The 17,421-nt window shown below is 48.7% G+C and overlaps 3 protein-coding genes across 3 annotated transcripts; all 3 read left to right on the forward strand.

Moving 5' to 3' along the window:
- Positions 1–1,111: 1,111 nt before the first annotated feature.
- LY89DRAFT_13811 (ankyrin) lies at positions 1,112–5,002 on the forward strand. The gene is made up of 3 exons (XM_018205294.1): positions 1,112–4,609; positions 4,679–4,889; positions 4,935–5,002. Exons 1-3 carry the CDS (start codon positions 1,245–1,247, stop codon positions 4,947–4,949), a joined length of 3,591 nt encoding a protein of 1,196 aa, XP_018078526.1. The 5' UTR covers positions 1,112–1,244; the 3' UTR covers positions 4,950–5,002.
- A 5,366-nt stretch (positions 5,003–10,368) lies between these two features.
- LY89DRAFT_662929 (putative sexual differentiation process protein isp4) lies at positions 10,369–13,064 on the forward strand (the record flags this gene model as incomplete). Its single annotated transcript, XM_018212674.1, has 6 exons — positions 10,369–10,445; positions 10,496–10,704; positions 10,759–10,926; positions 10,980–11,970; positions 12,022–12,300; positions 12,383–13,064. The coding sequence occupies 6 exons, from the start codon at positions 10,369–10,371 to the stop codon at positions 13,062–13,064; spliced, it is 2,406 nt and encodes an 801-aa protein (XP_018078527.1).
- Positions 13,065–14,003: 939 nt separating this feature from the next.
- On the forward strand, positions 14,004–15,085 carry LY89DRAFT_713079 (uncharacterized protein). The gene is made up of 2 exons (XM_018218024.1): positions 14,004–14,459; positions 14,718–15,085. The coding sequence occupies exons 1-2, from the start codon at positions 14,115–14,117 to the stop codon at positions 15,030–15,032; spliced, it is 660 nt and encodes a 219-aa protein (XP_018078528.1). The 5' UTR covers positions 14,004–14,114; the 3' UTR covers positions 15,033–15,085.
- The last annotated feature ends 2,336 nt before the right edge of the window (positions 15,086–17,421 follow it).

Consider the following 17,421-nt stretch of genomic DNA (forward strand, 5'->3'; position numbering starts at 1 on the left):
TGTACGATTACCCAATGAAGAAAAATTCCCTCACTCAACTGAGAAAATGTAGCGTCTGAATACTGTACCCGGGAGCGAAATATGGCACCTGCAGGGCCTCATGCAACACCAGCGCCACCAATTTATTTTCTTTGGGGGTGGTGTGAGTGTGGGGACGGCAGACGCTTGGATCCCAAGACTCCCCTGCGAGACCCTCAGAACAAACATAAGGCAAGCAAACAACCTTAGAAGCATGCATAAAGTCCCAGGAATAGCTGCATGCGAACGATCGAAGGAGGGGCAGCGAGAGGCTCGCGATGATGCTGACAGTTTTGATCAAGTTACTATTGACGGCGTACAGCAGCACTAACTCACTGCGGTGTCCTCGATTGTTCGACTCCCCCTAATACTCGTCACATGTGCAGAACATGCAGCATTGGAGCTCATGGCTGGTCCCTCGCCCAGCCCTCACCGCATATCGCAGGCTTCAAGCAGTCTTGCGGCCCGTTGGACTGCTCGTAATAGAAAAGCTTGGCAGGGGTCTTCCCATTGACGTTCGGCAGGGCTGCCAGCACGAGGCAGAGTACAGTCCTCTCCTGTTAGCATCAGGGGCATTCGCATTCTGCCCTGATGAAGGCCAACGAGCGGCGACGACGTTGCATCGACCAAAAAAAAAAAAAACATCGTGAGTCGACGCGCCAGGATCTGGTTCAATATCTCCCGAAGCCGACCAGAACTGTGAAATGAAGTGCGGATCGACGACTGGGTGGTGTCTCACTGAGACGGGTGCGCCTCACAGCGACTATTTGAAGTGTGACAACCCAATCTGGACAACATAGTACGATGGCTGCGCGCAGAGAAATTAATTGCTGACGACGAAGATGTCTTGGGCGGTATCAGAAAGGTTCTTCGCAATATTGACGGCATCGTCGTTGAGACATTTGGGGTGAACGGCGTCTAGTAGCGGAAAAGCTTGATTTGGCCACAAGAAGCTTGATTTCCGAGTTTGAAGCCAATCGAAGGACCGAAAGACCGTGGCTGATGCTAGGTAGAGATGCAAGTGCCCAGTGGCTGAATCAGTCACGTGTTTTGGCGGGTCTCTGAGGCTTGAAAAGGATTCGGCTGCCTAGCAGGCAGGAACGACGATCTTTGCACAACGATGACTCTTTCTTCTTCATCTCTATCATGTATTTATTCCCTTGAACCAGTTTCTGAATCTCGAAAGTACTTTCTTATCTTCTTTCCTCACCACGAAGACGTCCAAGATGGCTTTCTCCGCAGCTACCTCGGAAGATTTTGAGATGATTGATCACCGAGAAGTTAATCTAGACCCTGAGGATCTAGCCAAATTGCAAGGATGGCTTCAGCCCACCGACTACACGGCCGACTCCAGCGAGTTCCGCCGCCATCTTTCATCCCAAGCTCCCGGAACAGGCCTTTGGATCTGCAATACCGCACGGTATCAACAATGGCACCAATCAGATGGCCACAGTAGTCTCTGGGTGAAGGGTGTCCCAGGAGCAGGAAAGTCCGTCATAGCTGCATCGATGGTAGAGCATTTGAGCTCGACAGAAGATGTGCCCGTGCTGTACTTCTTCTTTCGTTACATTGTGGCGGCAAACCGGAAGCCACGGAACCTGATCCAAGATTTCCTCGCTCAGCTTCTACCCCGCTGTCCTAGACTACAAGGAACACTTCAGCCGCTTCTGGGGAGCGAACTGGATCATCTTTCTGATGAGCGGCTATGGGAGTTCCTACTGCTTGGGCTTGCCTCGATAGAGAAGACCTATTGTGTTGTAGACGCTATGGATGAGATGGAACTGGGGTCCAATGATACTTTCCTACAACGCTTGAATGGCTTGGCAACGTTTCGACCAGAATCAGTCAAGCTTTTTATGACAAGCAGACCAAAACAGTACCTCCAAAGTGCTCTGCACGATGCATCGATTGTCCACATCAGCCTAGAAGATGATCTTGTGGGCAAGGATATTGCCGTTTTCGTTGCTCATCGACTCAAAGATGTCCTGTCAGGTGACGAAAATGCTCAGCTTCGAGCAAGTCTGGAGTCTACGATATGCGAAAGATCTCGAGGGCTGTTTCTATATGCTCGACTTTTGGTAGATCAGATCATACCGAAGTTGCATGCAACAGGACAACTCGACGTTCAGAAGCTTGCAAAAAGTTTACCCATAGGTCTCGAGGATATGTACAATACTATGCTATACCAGAACACTGAAAGCGAGAAAATTACGACAGACATTCAAGTTTTTCTACTCGAGTTTGTCACTCATTCATCTCGAGCTCTTCGCTTGAACGAACTTGCAAACGTCCTGGCTTCAGAATTTCCTTCAGAGAGGCTACCAGGAACACCTAAGAATGTGGCAAGGACAGCTTGTGCACCACTCCTAGAAATTCTGGAAGATGAGACAGTACAAGTCATCCATCATTCCTTCACCGAATTTCTGCTGGACACTGAGAGGACGAAAGATGTCAGCAATGATAGTACTCCACAATTTCCTGTTCTCGATCCTCCCAAAGTTCACAAGAGGTTGGCAATGGTTTCATTGAAGTATCTACAGTCTGGAGTTCTTCGACACCCTGATGCAGAAGAGTTTGAAAAGGCATCAAAGTGTGATTGTGACGGCGATTTTGATTGCCGCTGTCGACGTGGGCAGAAGAAGATGGAAGATCCATACGATTACCAAGAAGCAAGATTGCGGTACCCTTTTCTTGAGTACGCTATCAAAAATTGGGCATATCACTGCCATCGATATGATGCCGATGATGAAGATTTTCTTCAAGCTGTGTCATCTTTCATGGACCCTAAGAGCTTAGATTTCAGGCAGTGGCTACGACTTGAGTGGACAAGACGCCAAGTCCCAGGAGCTGCTCAGACACCTGCTCCACTTCATGTTGCCGCCTTTGCCGGTATGTCGAAATATGCTGCTCGCTTGCTTCGAGATGGCCAGATTGTCGATCCACTTGATGCTGATCAGCTCACTCCTCTACATTGGGCCTGCAGACGTGGGCATGTTGAGATAGCGACTCTCCTTCTTCAGGGTGGAGCGGATGCCAATGCGCATAGTTGTCGCGGAGTAGTGCCTCTACACGAAGCGGCTAAAAGAAACCATTCAACAATTGTCAAACTTCTCTTAGACGCTGGGGTCGATCCAATCGCTACAAAAACAAAGGAGAATCACGGAGGGAGGCTACTTGGTGGGGAGAGATCTACAAAAGGCGAAACAGCCATTGAATATGCATGTCAACAAGGACATCTCGATACCATTACTGTCATGCTCCCATACCTCAAGCCTGCATCTTTCGAAGAAGTTCTTGGCCGAGCTTGCCGGTGTGGCGAATTTGAGATCGTCAAAGCTGTTCTGCTGAATACGGACGTTTCACCTAATACGAGATTCGAAGGTGGTACTCCACTCTATGTTGCAGCGACAGGTCACAACACAAGTATCGTTGAGATCCTGCTGAGTAAAGAAGCCGATCCCCTCGAGATGTGTGATTATCAACCGAATTACCGCATCAATGGTGCAGGTAGACGTTTGAGAGCTGGCCCGATGAAAGCGCCCATTCACGCTCTGGTTCATCAATGGAATGAATCAACACACGTTGCATGCCAACAAATCCTAAACATGTTATCAGGAGCAGGAGCAAATATTGATGCAAAGAATGGGGAAGGAAATACGCCACTTCTAAGTCTATTTGACGTTCGACATGCAGCGCCACTCATTGCAGTAAAGAGTTTACTCGAAGCCGGTGCCGATGTGTCTGCCGTTGACCGGAACGGAGATTCTGTCCTGTTTCGCGCTTTGCAGAACTGCAAGAACGTTGAAATTATCAAGCTCTTACTAGACCTTGGAGCCAGACCAGATGCCCGGGGCAGTAAAGGAGAAACAGCCTTGCATCAAATCCTTTCACACCCACATGGCAATATTGAGGACAGCATCAATGAGATCATCTTACTACTTCTGGAAAAAGGAGTTAGACCAGACCTTAAGAATGATTTTGGCAGAACAGCTTTGGAAAGCGCGATCTTGACCGCGACCTGTACTCTGAAGACTTTCAAGCTTCTGCTCAACAAGTGCGATAATACCGCCGCGCAGGGATGCATGTGGCTACTAGGGAGCAGGAAAACTATTGAAGAAACCAAACAATTCATTGAGCTGCTTCTCTCGCATGGAGCTTCGCTGGAAGGACGATCCAAGACTGGCAAGACACCCATCCTCGCCGATCTTCGGAATCAGAAAGCTGTCAAAGCGCTAAGGCAACTCGGGGCCGATATTTATGCCGTAGATAATCATGGTCGTGGAATCTTACATTGCTTCACAAGCATCATGGGAGGTCACACCTTACTAGACGTATTCCTGAAGTATGTAGGCTATGGGCTAGATCCTTTGGTGGTTGATAATGAGGGCAATTCCATCTTACATGTTGCGGTGGGCAATTTTGAGGGGACGGCGAGAAATATCGAGTTTATTAAGTATCTGCTAGAAGCGGGAATCTCGATGAATGCAAGGAACAAAGAGGGCGAGACGCCGTTGATGGTAAATGTTGAGTTGGCACACGTCCACTCCTCGAGCAATGAGAAGAGGGTTTCGTTGTTGGATATATTCAGAAGGTATGTTTCCCTTGACTCTTTCAAAACAATCTCTGCGACTTTGGATATTGATTAATGGAATCTTCACAGACACGAACAGAAAGAAAAGCTGGATCTCAACGCGCAAGACAACGACGGCCTAGCAGCGATCCACCTGGCAACTCTTCGCTCAGAATTCGAACTCTTTTCCCTCCTTTCTGCAGGCGCAGACCCGACTCTTGTAACAAAGGAAAAGCGCACCATTCTTCATCTCGCATGTCGAGCACGTCAAACCAATACTATTGCGTTGATCATAGATAAGGTATGTTTTTTCTTATTCGCTCGGTTCTTATTCGAATATTGGCAGTACCGACATCCTTGAGGATCTCTGAGCTTAGACATCGCGGAATCGATTGGTAATTCGCATCATTGGGCTATGATGATGTGCTAGCGGTAGTCTTGTCTTGGCATGCATTTTAGAGTTCATGATGGATGTCAGATTTCCGCATCGAGTTGAGCCGCTTACTACTCGTCCATTCTCCACTATTTCTTACAAATTCACTTCATCAACCTTCAAAGCAAACTGACAGTACCAACAGTGCAAAGAACTCATCAACACCCAAGACCAAGATGGCCTAACTCCTTTGCATGATGCATGTACATCTGGTCGTCCCGAATCAGTCTTTTGTCTCCTACAGGCAGGAGCTTCCGTTGATTTGACGGACGATGGAGGAAGAACACCTCTACATGCTTGCGCTACATTTCCCATCGAGCAGAATATCTGGTCTTTGCTAGAACATCGCAATCATTATGGTTCACCTTCCCTTGGCTCAACCCTCCAAGAGGACCGGTTTAGACCCAAGCCTGGAAGAGGATACGAAGACAAACCTTGGTACTCAACGACTTATATGTCACCTCGAAGTTCTGAGCATGATACATGTCGTGTTGGGCCCATTATTGAGATGTTGATCGAGGCTGGAGCGAATCCTTTCGCTTTGGACAGCAAGAACAGGTTCCCCCTGGATCTAGCAGTGGCGAATGATTGCAAGGAAATGATTGCTAAGCTGGCCTTTACACACGAAAATATTATAGAGCGCTGGGATATTGACGAAAAGGCAAGGAATAAATTGCCGACTCTCCTGGCTATCAAAACAGCTTCGGGTTTGTCGACACTCGATCACCTTGATGAAGTGACGCGAAAAGAAGTGTTGAGCGAACCTAGGACATGGATGGGAATGCTTGACTATCCTTCCCTGTGTTCATGGGTCAAGGAGCATAAAGAGGAACTCGCCAACGATACCGAAACGACGAGCAAAATCTTGCACGAAGCGGCATCTGAAGGCCTCACTGAGCTCATCGCCTCACTTGACTCTCTCGTCGCACTAAACGATGACCCCTCGACCGTCGAAATGCACCTCAAAAAAAACTCAGAAAGGACTCATCCTTCACGAACAGTTTACGATCCAGTGCTTCAAATAGCATCTTCACGCATCTCCAACAATCTCCCACTCATCCATCTCCTTGTCGATAAATGCAACATAGACATAAATGCCCGCAGCCTCGCTCCATCGACACCATATACCACCATCCCGAATATCCTCGCCCCAGGCTCAACAGCTCTCCACATCCTCGCCCGCACGAGATCCTTCTGGCAACTCCAGGCAATAAGATACCTAGTCTCTGCAGGCGCCAACATCAACGCCGTCGATGAGATCGGCCAGACTCCCCTGCATATAGCTAGCAAAGGTGACGAGAAAACAAACATGGGCTCCTCGCAAGCATTCTGGACCTCTTCTGCTACGTCAATACTCTTGGAATTAGGCGCTGATCCGAATGTGCTCGACTACCATGGATTATCATGTCTACACAAAGCTTCTTCATCACCAGAGATAATGAAAGCGCTACTAGAGCACGGTGCAGATTTGAATATGGGCAAACTCTCGCCGCTATTCTCCGCTATACAATCACAAGATTTGAAAGCTTTGGAGATCCTACTCGATGCTGGCGCGGACGCAAATTCCGTTGATGAGAAGAAGGGGTTTAGGGTTCATTATCGGATCAAAGGGCAGATTCGCTATGCACTTTTCTGTGCCTGCTTTCCAGGCTTGTTTAATCAGCAACCGATCGATTCTGCTCCTCTTGTCAAGCTTTTGCTGAAACGGGGCGCGGACCCGTATGTCGCCCTGTCGGAAACAGAGACGTTGATCCATTTCGTAGTCGAGCATGCGGAAGAGGAGATCGTGTTTTCCTTCTTCAACCCGGAAATTGTCCCCTTGATCAATTGGGAGGCGAAAGATCAGCTCGGGAGAACGGTCCTCCTTGCTGCTGCAAACTGGACTGAGTGTCTCCAAGGGTACAGACATAAACATTGGTTTGAGAAAGTTAAAGCCCCTGTGATCCGCCTTTTGGATCTAGATGTTGATTCCTTGGCCAAAGATAATGAGGGAAGCAACTGTCTCCATCATCTCTGTGCAAACGAGGATATGGAGGAAGATGCCATCTTGCAATTTCTAGCCCATCCCGCTTCTCTAACCCTAATATCTCAACCAGATAAAAAAGGGTACAAGCCCCTACACCTCGCGCTCTCCGTCCTGCGTCCTAAAATCGTGGAAAGGATCCTAGAGCTAGGTAAACAAGAAGATCTCCTCTCCGCAGACCCAACAGGCAAAACAGCACTCCATCACATCGCGGCCCAATGTCTAGAAGTCAAAGAACGCCAGCGAGTCAGTCATCTAACCGAAAACCACTCTCCGGATTACTACCCCGGTCTCTGCTCATTATGGCAGAAATTCCTCTCCCTAGGAGGAGATATAGACGCCCGCGACACACTCGGCAACACACCTCTCTTCACATTCCTTTCGTCCCCAGAGAAAGATGTACAGAGAAAAGAAGAAGAAGAAGCATGTCATGTCCAACATCTCGATACATTCTTCAAAGAAGCAGATATACGAACGAGGAATAAAGATGGTGAAACGGTACTGCATGTCGTGGCTAATAGGACGGGATCGGGAGAGGAGCACGATAAAGCCCTATTTGCGGTTTTTGTGAAGAGGGGACTGGATCCTTTGATGGAGGATGGGAGGGGAAGGACGGCTTTGGACGTTGCGGCTGCGAGGGGGAAGGGGGCCATTTTGGAGATGTTTGAGAGGGGTGGGAGGTCGTGAAGAAGGTTCGTCACGGCGTTCGCTCGACGTCGGAGTCGGGGCTCGTGGGGTGGGATTCGAGACGGGGATATCGTTATCAACGGACAAAGCATGGGAGGTTGCAAGGAGAGAAAGCTGGGGGGAAATTCGAGGATTCGAATTTGCGACTATTTGGAATTCCGTCTCAGTAGGAGTGGGAGTCGGAATCGGTGTTCGTGGGGTGGGATTCAAGGCCGAGAGATTGTTGTCACGGAGTTGGCTTGAGAGGAGGTGGAGAGAGGAATTGGGGAGGAGAGCTCGATGGCTCGAATTTAAAACTGCTGGAAATTCGGTTTTATCAGCATAAAACTCGGAACCGGTGTTCGTGAGGTGGGATTGAAGGCCGAAATGTTATTCTCACGGAGTTGAACAAATGGGTTGACGAATCAGGACCATTTCAAGTCGAGCTGATCACGCTCTTCTCAGAGACGACCTTGGACTCCGCTTTCATCTTCACTCCAAATCGATTCAGTCAGGAGAAGAAGCCATATCAGGAGACTTCCTGATCATCCTTGCCTCAGACTTTCGCGGCCTTAGACGATGATCTCGTGACTATCTGCAAGGACTCGGCGATAAGGTCCCGACGAGCTTGTCATGGCGGGAAGGCGTTCGAGAAGCGCTGGCTTCTCGAAGCTTTTGTGGAGAGGGCGGAGATCTATCAATGTCTCAGCGCCTCGATCATTGGTGCGTGTAGAAGATCTCATATCTTAACGCCTCCATTGAACGCCACTTTGACTGTTGTGACGACGTCTTCGCTACACCATTAGATATTTGGTCTACAGAGCAGTCTCGCAGCACAAGATATATGGATGTCTGCCCAAGAAACCACTTGTCCGAGGAGGTGGTTTAGGTCGGCTCATCACCCGGTCCAAACGGCTGAATAGGAAAGTGATGTTGCTTGGCAAATTGACAAGCTTCAAGAACAATTGGAGAGGTATTACTTTGAAGGCTGCGGCGCGAACCCGACTCCACAAACTCAAATGATAACGCATTTGCCTCAGCCGTGTTCGACGCCTCCCTTCTGTGGCGGCCGCCTTTTCAACACAGCGCTGTGCAACGGTCGGGAGAAGACAGCCGTCGGTGGAGAAAGAAGAAGTGGTGGCGGGACCGGCAATATCAATGATCCACCAGATCCTCAATTATCCCGTCCGTACAAAGAAGTCTTGGGCAATCAGAGAAGTTCAGTGACTTTTCTGAATGTCATTGCATGCCGAGGCAGTAAGTTGCTCTTTCTTGAATCAGCAGGTCACGGAGATTCATGTGCGACTACACGTCTGGCATTTTCCCGATGGCGTCCAATTATTCTGAGGGTGTGCGTCGTTGCATCTTGGCGAAGCTTCACTGCACCTTCCATGCATGGAACTTTTTATATTTGAGTTGGAAGGTGTGTTGGTCAATTGGCCGAGGCCAATTGATGTTCGTCTTCAATTCAATCGAGGGGCGTCTTCTCGTATATCCTTTTGTTCTTTCAGTCGGCCAAGCTGTTCTGGACTTTGGATCTTGCGTTGGTCTCATGCGGATCTGGCACCCCGCTTTTCTTATCTGGCGCCCGCAGTGGTGCGTCAATGCTTGCACAGAGCACAGCCGAGCTCCCACCCGCATCACCGCCAATCATCACTCAATATCAACCTCACCCCGGATATTTCAACTGGGATAAACCGATTATGAGCTTCACATCGATTGGACACTCCGTCAGAAGAGGCTCACATCCTTTCACTCCTCTCAATGCACTCTCAGCTTGCGACTCCTCCTGGTCGACTTTGTATTCCCAAACATAGACACTGGTCTCCTGGAACGATCACAATGCAACGCTGGTGAACAAGGAGGACGACGACGACAGAAGTCTGGATCCTGCCACACCTCTTATCTCTTTCCGCCAATTCAGATCTATCTCCCAACCATTCCACTCATCATGCGACCTTCTCTTCCTCGGCTATACACCAGCGAATACTTTTCTAACATAAAGTATATTTATCTTTATATTCGCCACGCGAGCTTCCTCTATCGTACCAATCTCATTGGTGTCTGGAATGGACTCAAGCTAAGATAGGGAGTTGGCAAGGTTATTAAATACCTTAAATGCACCTACCGAACCCTGACCATTATCCGTGCTCGACTCGATCGTAGCACAGATATTCGCGATGTCCATCCAAGTCGTCCGGATTGGGTATTGAATCGTCGCACGGAAAGTTCTTAGCGACTTCTAGTTCCCCATTCTCATGACCCGTCGCCCTGCGTCGATATTCCGGTGGAACGCAACAAGTGCTGCATCAGGAAGGTGAGTACAGATACCCAGTGCGACGCACCGCGGATCTGGGTCGATTCTCATTTTCTCTATCGGGCATCTTCCAACGTTTATCGGGTCTATCAGCGTCTATTCAAGCGTCCTCCCCCATGTGGAAGGTAGATGTATGACAAGGTCAATGTCTGCTATTGGCCTGGGTTTTCCCCAATCGGTAGCGAGTACAATGCATCTATCATCCGGATCCTTGTGTTTCCCATAAAGAGACGCGGCGGCCATAGCTCCTCGTCTCCTCCTTTTTATCCTTCATAACCTCGCCTTTGTGCTGTGTTAGGTTTTCCCCTCCTTTCGATCTGTACCCTTTCGTAGCTGTAACAATGGCTTTGGGCGGATTGTTCAAGAGACCTGCTGCTGCTCATACTCAGGCGGTGGATCCTGATTCGGGAAGCGATGGGTAAGAGTTACTTTCTTGCATTCGCACTGAGTACGAGCTGATTATGGCAGCGTCGCGACATCGACTGGTGTCGTGCAGAAGGAGCTCGAAGCCTTCAAGCACGAGCACGCGTGGGATCCCAATTTACCTCAAGAAAGTATCGATGCTGTCGACGAAGCTCTAAGAGTCGATGATCTCGAGAAGAAAGTCGCTGTCGAGACAGTGCTACTTGAAGAGAACTCGCCGTACCCTGAAGTTCGTGCTGCAGTCAGGAACTATGGTATGGATTCGTGATAAATCATACTTGGAACTTGGATCTAACGAGATTAAATAGATGAAGAATGTCCAGCGAATACTGTGCGTGCTTGGGTGATTGGGATGCTGTGGACTACGATTGGAAGTGCCATCAACATGCTCTTCTCTCTTCGTAACCCGTCTATCTCTCTCACGCCAGTTGTTACTCTGCTGCTTTCGTATCCTTTTGGTGTTGCTTGGCAATACAGTATGTTCATCGATGTCTGGCTTGATTTGGGATATCAATTGACGGAATTACAGCTATGCCAACTCGCAAATTCAAGACCTTTGGATATACATGGACATTGAATAACGGCCCGTTCAACATGAAGGAACATACTCTGATCGTCATCATGGCCAATGCTTCCTTCGGAGGAACCTTCGCATACTCGACCGACGTCCTACTCGCCCAGCAAGTATACTACGGACAGAACTTCGGATGGGGTTACCAACTCCTCCTCACCATCACCTGCCAAATGCTCGGTCTCGGTCTCGCAGGCCTCACCCGAAAATGGCTCGTCGAACCAGCTGCCATGATCTGGCCCTCTAACCTCATCACGACCACCATGTTCGAAACGATTCACACGCGCGCCACTCCCGACGCTCTCAAGCTCAGCGGCTGGAAAATCGGCCGCTACAAGTGGTTCCTGTACCTCATGCTCGCCATCTTCGTCTGGGAATGGTTCCCGCTCTGGATCGCGCCCTTCCTGGCCACGTTCGTCTTCGTCACTTGGGCCGCGCCTAACAATGTGGTGGTGAACCAGCTGTTTGGTGGCCAGACGGGACTCTCGCTCATCCCGCTTAGTTTCGATTGGAGTGTCATCACGGCGTTCATTCTGAGTCCGTTGGTGTACCCGTTCCATGCTATTGCGAACACCATGATTGGCGTGGTGATTTTCACTTTGATTACTTCGATCGGTATCCATTTCAGCGGCGCCTTTTACTCCGAATACCTGCCAATGTCTACGGGAGGCAGTTTCGATAATACGGGGGCAGCGTATAATGTTTCTATGATCTTGACGCCGGAGTACGAACTTGATCCTGTCAAGTACGCTGCGTATTCACCGCTTTTCTTGTCGACGACGTTCGCGCTGGCGTATGGATTGAGTTTCGCGGCTATTATTGCGGTGGTTCTTCATACGGGGCTGTATCATGGGCCGGATATCTGGGCGAAGGTTAAGAGTAGTCGGATGGATGGCGCGGATGTGCATTTGAAGATGATGGCTAAGTATAAGGAGGCTCCTTGGTGGTGGTATGTTTTCTTCTTCCCCTCTTTCCTTCTCTGTTGCTGATTGAAAACCAGGTATGCCATCAGTGCGGTAGTCATGTTCGCTCTAGGTCTCGTTACGTGCTTGGTATGGGACACTCACTTGACGTGGTGGGCGTTCATTGTTGCGCTCCTCATCTCGTGCTTCTTTTACCTGCCTATCGGAATCGTGCAAGCGACTACTAATGTGCAACTCGGTCTGAATGTCATTACCGAGTTTATTATCGGGTACATGCAACCTGGTCGACCGCTTGCGATGATGATGTTTAAGATGTATGGGTACATTACTTGTTATCAGGGATTATACTTTACACAGTACGTTCGATTTCTTTACTGCTGGAGCAGAGACTTGAGGGGCATTTTCCCCCTAAATGACATAAGCTAACCCACCGCACAGAGATATCAAACTAGCCCACTACATGAAAGTGCCCCAACGCGTCACCTTCTGGGCCCAATTCGTCGCCACCCTCTGGTCCTGCATCGTGCAAATTGCCGTCCTCAACTGGGCCCTCGGCTCCATCTCCGGCGTCTGCACCCCCGACCAAGCAAACAACTACACCTGCCCCAACGCCCACGTCTTCTTCACCGCCTCCATCATCTGGGGCGTCATCGGCCCCGCGCGTATCTTCGGCACCGGTGGCATCTATCACCCCATGATCTACTTCTTCATCCTGGGTTTCGGCTGCCCGATCCTGGTTTATTATCTCGCGCGCCGCTTTCCGAAGAGTCCATTGCGATATGTCAATACGGCCATCGTGTTCGGCGGCACGGGATACATCCCGCCTGCAACTCCGATGATTTACGCTACCTGGGCGTTTGTGGGGACTATCTTTAATAAGGTTATTAAAGGACGCCATCCGGGGTGGTGGGCGGAGTATAATTATATCACGAGCGCGGCGCTGGATAGTGGGACGATTATCTGTATCTTGTTGATCTTTTTTGCGTTGCAGTTGCCGAAGGTTAGTAGTCCGGCGTGGTGGGGTGGGTTCGGGGGAGGTTTCATGGATAATGGGGATTGGAATGCGGCGGTGCAGAAGGTGGTTGTTAATGGGACTTTTGGGCCGAAGACGTGGGCTTAGGGATGGGCTGGGAGGGATGTGGAAGAAGGGAGAGGAGGAGATGATAGGGTGGATATGATTGTGAATGGATTTTGTTGATTGATATTGGTTTACCTTCGAGCTTGTGCTCGTTGCTCACTTGATGTGGATTGAAGTTTCTTCACATTTGATCCTGTGATTGCTGTTGACTTAACTTAAGTCTATGACAATCATGAGTTGAAATCTCGCTCCAGAAGCTTTGAAAAGATATCCTCGGCACGAGCCACCGCTACCCCTTTCGAATAAGCGAGCGAGGTACCGACCTAGAATCTGGGTTGGAGCTCACACCGATGTTCAGGAATTGATAACCCCGGGCTCTCACTAAGTAAAAGATTGTTGGTGGAAGTTATAGGACGTCACGGGGTCGCGATAGTGAATTGGGAAAGGCTACTTCCTTTTTTGAACTACGTTAGGCGAAGGTCTCTTACTACCGATACTTACCCAAGCTCTCGGGGTCTCTAACCTTCATCTTCCTTGGACCTCCAACCTCAATAAACCCGTCAACCTCTCCCGCTCCCAACTTCGTCTCAGATATCTCTCAACCATATTCTCCACTTTCTCACTTTTGAGCTCGATCACGCCAGACTTCTCTAACCTTTATCTTCCTCCGATTCCTCAACCCCAAAACTTCTTCAATTTCCTCGACCTCAAAGATCCATCAACTTCTCACTACCCATACATCTCCCATATTATCAAGCTCTCCAGCTATCAGCTTCGCCTTAAGATATCTCTCAGCCACGTTCTACACTTTATCGCCAAATTTGATAACGCAAAGCTTTCTTGAACTTGAGTTCCATTTGTTAGCCAGAGAAGCTCAACTTCGACAAAGTTGCCCATCTCTGATCTCCCGGCATTCGACCTCAACCCGGAACTCTTGTTAACGACCTTCTGCACAAATTCAGACCCGCCTTCTCAGTCGAAGGTGCAACCTCAAACAAACGATACGCATCACTATTCCCAGTCTTCCTCTATCAAAGCCCAACCGCAAGAAATTTCAATCGTCTACCGCTTGTCCTAACACGGAAGCTCACCATGAGGCACGGAACTGCGATGAAGAGTGCGAAGGCCCCGAAGAAATCTGAGCAGACTGCGAAGAAGACTGCGAACAAGACTGCGAGCAAGACTGTGAAGAAGACTACAAAGAAGACTATTCGAATCTCGAAGCCTCTCAAAGAGTTCACGGTCTTCCCCAAATTGCCGATAGAGTTGAGGCTCGAAATTTTTGGCGAAGCTATGCCTGGACCACGCGTCATCGAAATCATGTGGGCCAATGATCACCTCTACACAGACTGTCCTATCCCAGCGCTGCTCCATACCTGTGCCGAATCGAGAAATCTTGCTCTGAAGACTTTCAAGAAGTTCAAGGCGGTCGATGACGTGAGCGAGGATTCTGATCACAAGAATGTGTCGCCATACATCTACATCGATTACGATCATGATTTACTATATCTATCCCGACGACGTTCCAATGGAACGCAACATTACCTCTACCATCCTGGACTTCATCCACTCTTCGGCATACTCGCCGCTAGCGGAGCTACGACCTTAAAGCATGTCGCATTGTTAGTTGACGAACTTTTCCCTATGAGCGTGAGACACTGGGGAAAGATTCTCCCTCGTCTTAGCAATCTGAAGACCATCTCGCTTGTTGCCGATGATGTTGCTATGCCGGATGAAGACAAACGCGCCCCACGACGTTTGGCAGTTGGCTTCGTGAAGCAGGATCCTGCTAGACCCATACAACCGTGGAGATATTGGCGATCGCGTACACCTGGACAATTGATACTGTTTCACGAGTCATTCACCGAGATGTTCCAAGTATATGGCAAGCAACTTAAGGATAAAATGGTTGTCAATGGTGCAACTGAGAAGCTTGTGGATGACTTGGAATTCGTTGGTATTGATATCATCAGATCTGGCATGAAGTCCCCACGTGTTCGCAATCATTAGACATAGGCGAGTGATCGATGAATTCTTCCCTGAGTAGAGAAAATGGTGCATAGATAGATTGAGGAGCATTATAGAATGATAAAGAAAATACTTCCTCCGATGACGACAAAGATCGAAAATACTAGGATTTCAGAAAAATAGATGCATTGAGAAATACCTAGATACAGACAAACAATGAGAAGCTATGATTTTACATATGCTCCCTATCATGCTTGTGAATAAATATCTGCTCTTGAATACAGTGTGTCGAAGTGACACACTGTTCGCAGCATATAGATCGTAAAAGCCTAAACTTGCTCTTGAATTCAAAGACACGTGACCTCGACTCCCCTTTGGCGCTAGGCATGGCGTTGAGAAGGTGCCACTAGCACTCCTTCCGAGGTCAAGGGCTACTAAAGGCTTATCAGACGCAAGAGCTTTCAATCTCATAAGACCATCCAACATACTCGGATCCAAAATGACAGCTAACATTGGCTAAGCTCATCAAATTTGGTAATACCTCGAGGAGATTCTCGCGCATATCGAATCAAGCCTCGAATAATCCTCGGACTCGCATTGGATTTCCTAGTTGAGCAGGTGCAACTCTGCCCAGCCTTACTTCTTCGAAGCAAACGTCTACGCGAAGTCGACGTTCACGTCGCGTTACGAGAAGCGCAACTTGGTGCGAGCCATCTTCCGATCTTCTGGAGCTATTATCCGAAACGCCTCTGCAATAGATTTCCTCAAACGAAAGGCCATTATGGCGCAGGAGAAGTGCGAAAAGTCACAGGCGGCGGACAATTCCGAAGCGGAGCGTTTGTCTGGTATTGAGACGGTCAACAAGTTAGAATTCAAGGATATGAAGGAGTCTACGATGTCGAAGGATTCGAAGAGTGTTGAGGCTGAGCATTCTTCTTCGAGCTCCCTTGTACAGAATATGGCCGGCGGATCGGTATCAACTGCAGTGCATAATCTTGCGCTTTCCGACAATTCTAAAGATACAAAGTCCCAACTAGTCAAGAGAGGCTGGCCAACAATTATCGCAAAAGAGAAAGACCTTGAGGCTGCTCGAGCATTAAGCCCTCTTAAGGAATTCACAATGTTCCCAAGGTTGCCTATCGAGCTTAGGCTGAACATCTGGGGTCTTGCTCTGCCAGGACCGCGAGTTATGGAGACTATCTGGGTGGGGGATAATCACGTCTACAAATTTCGCCCTGTACCTGCACTCCTCCATGTGTCGAGCGAGTCACGAGCTTTGGCTCAAGAGACATACAAGAAGCTCGACATAACATCGAGTCAGAGCGAAGATCATGACGAAGAGAAGAGCAGTCCGTATATATACATCGATTACGATCACGATTTGGTGTATCTGACCCTGCGAGGTTACAAATCTAACATGCCCAAGTACCTCTGTAGTACTAACATCATGCTCAAGGCGATCCGGCCTTTCAGAGGCTCATCAATACAGCATATTTCGATTCGCGCAGATGAGCTGGCGAACAAGGTGGGATTTTGGGCGATGATGATGCTTGATTTGATCAGCATCAAGACTATCTCCATCGTCGCAGACGATACTGCTGATGCAGGCCACTTAGGGACACTTCAACCTCATTCCATCGCTGGGTACGTGAAGCAGCACTCATCTAGAATCATGAAGCCGTGGCGGTGGTGCCGTCACCTTCAAAAGATTGATGAGATTCGGGAGCTACAACCTCCGGAACTGAGGAACCAATCCTTCGACTATTTCTTCGGCGTAACGGGCAAGGAGCTCAAATATAGACTCGCAGACTATCGCAAGACTATGACTGACGACGATTACGACAGTTGGATGAATTATAAGCAGCTCGTCGAAAAACTGGAGTTTATCGGTATTGATATTGTCAGATCCGGCATGACGCCTCCACCTGGTCGCGATTATTCGCAAATGATCTGAGGTGACGGAGCAGGGGAGGGGGAGGGGGGGTTGGAGTACGGACGAGACAGGGAGGGAAAAGGGAATGTATTAGAGACTTCACCTTCTTCTGACTAGGTGAGTCAATGAAGAACCTCGATTATCAATGGACCAGGTGTTAAGGTAGATACAGACCAAAAATGGAAAGCGATGATGATCTTGCCTATGTTCAGAACCGTGACGGAGACATCTCTCCCACAAGATAAAACTTCCAAGTGAAAGCCACATCTTTTTAAAGTAAATCAGCATTATCGTCCAACACATGGCTCATCTCCAACACGTACAGCGTTCAAGTGTCCCATCCCCTCCCCTCGCTTTATCTCGCTAAACACCCTCCATGCAAAAATATTAAAAAGCAAAAAATGAGCACAAAACCCTCAACCACCCAACAACTCAAATTTAACACAAGAAGTAGAAATCAAAAACAAAACGTTTAGGCTACCCGTAAGTAGCCTAAAT

This window comes from Mollisia scopiformis (assembly GCF_001500285.1).
Source record: "Mollisia scopiformis unplaced genomic scaffold LY89scaffold_1, whole genome shotgun sequence".
NCBI classification, from domain to species: Eukaryota; Fungi; Ascomycota; class Leotiomycetes; order Helotiales; family Mollisiaceae; genus Mollisia; species Mollisia scopiformis.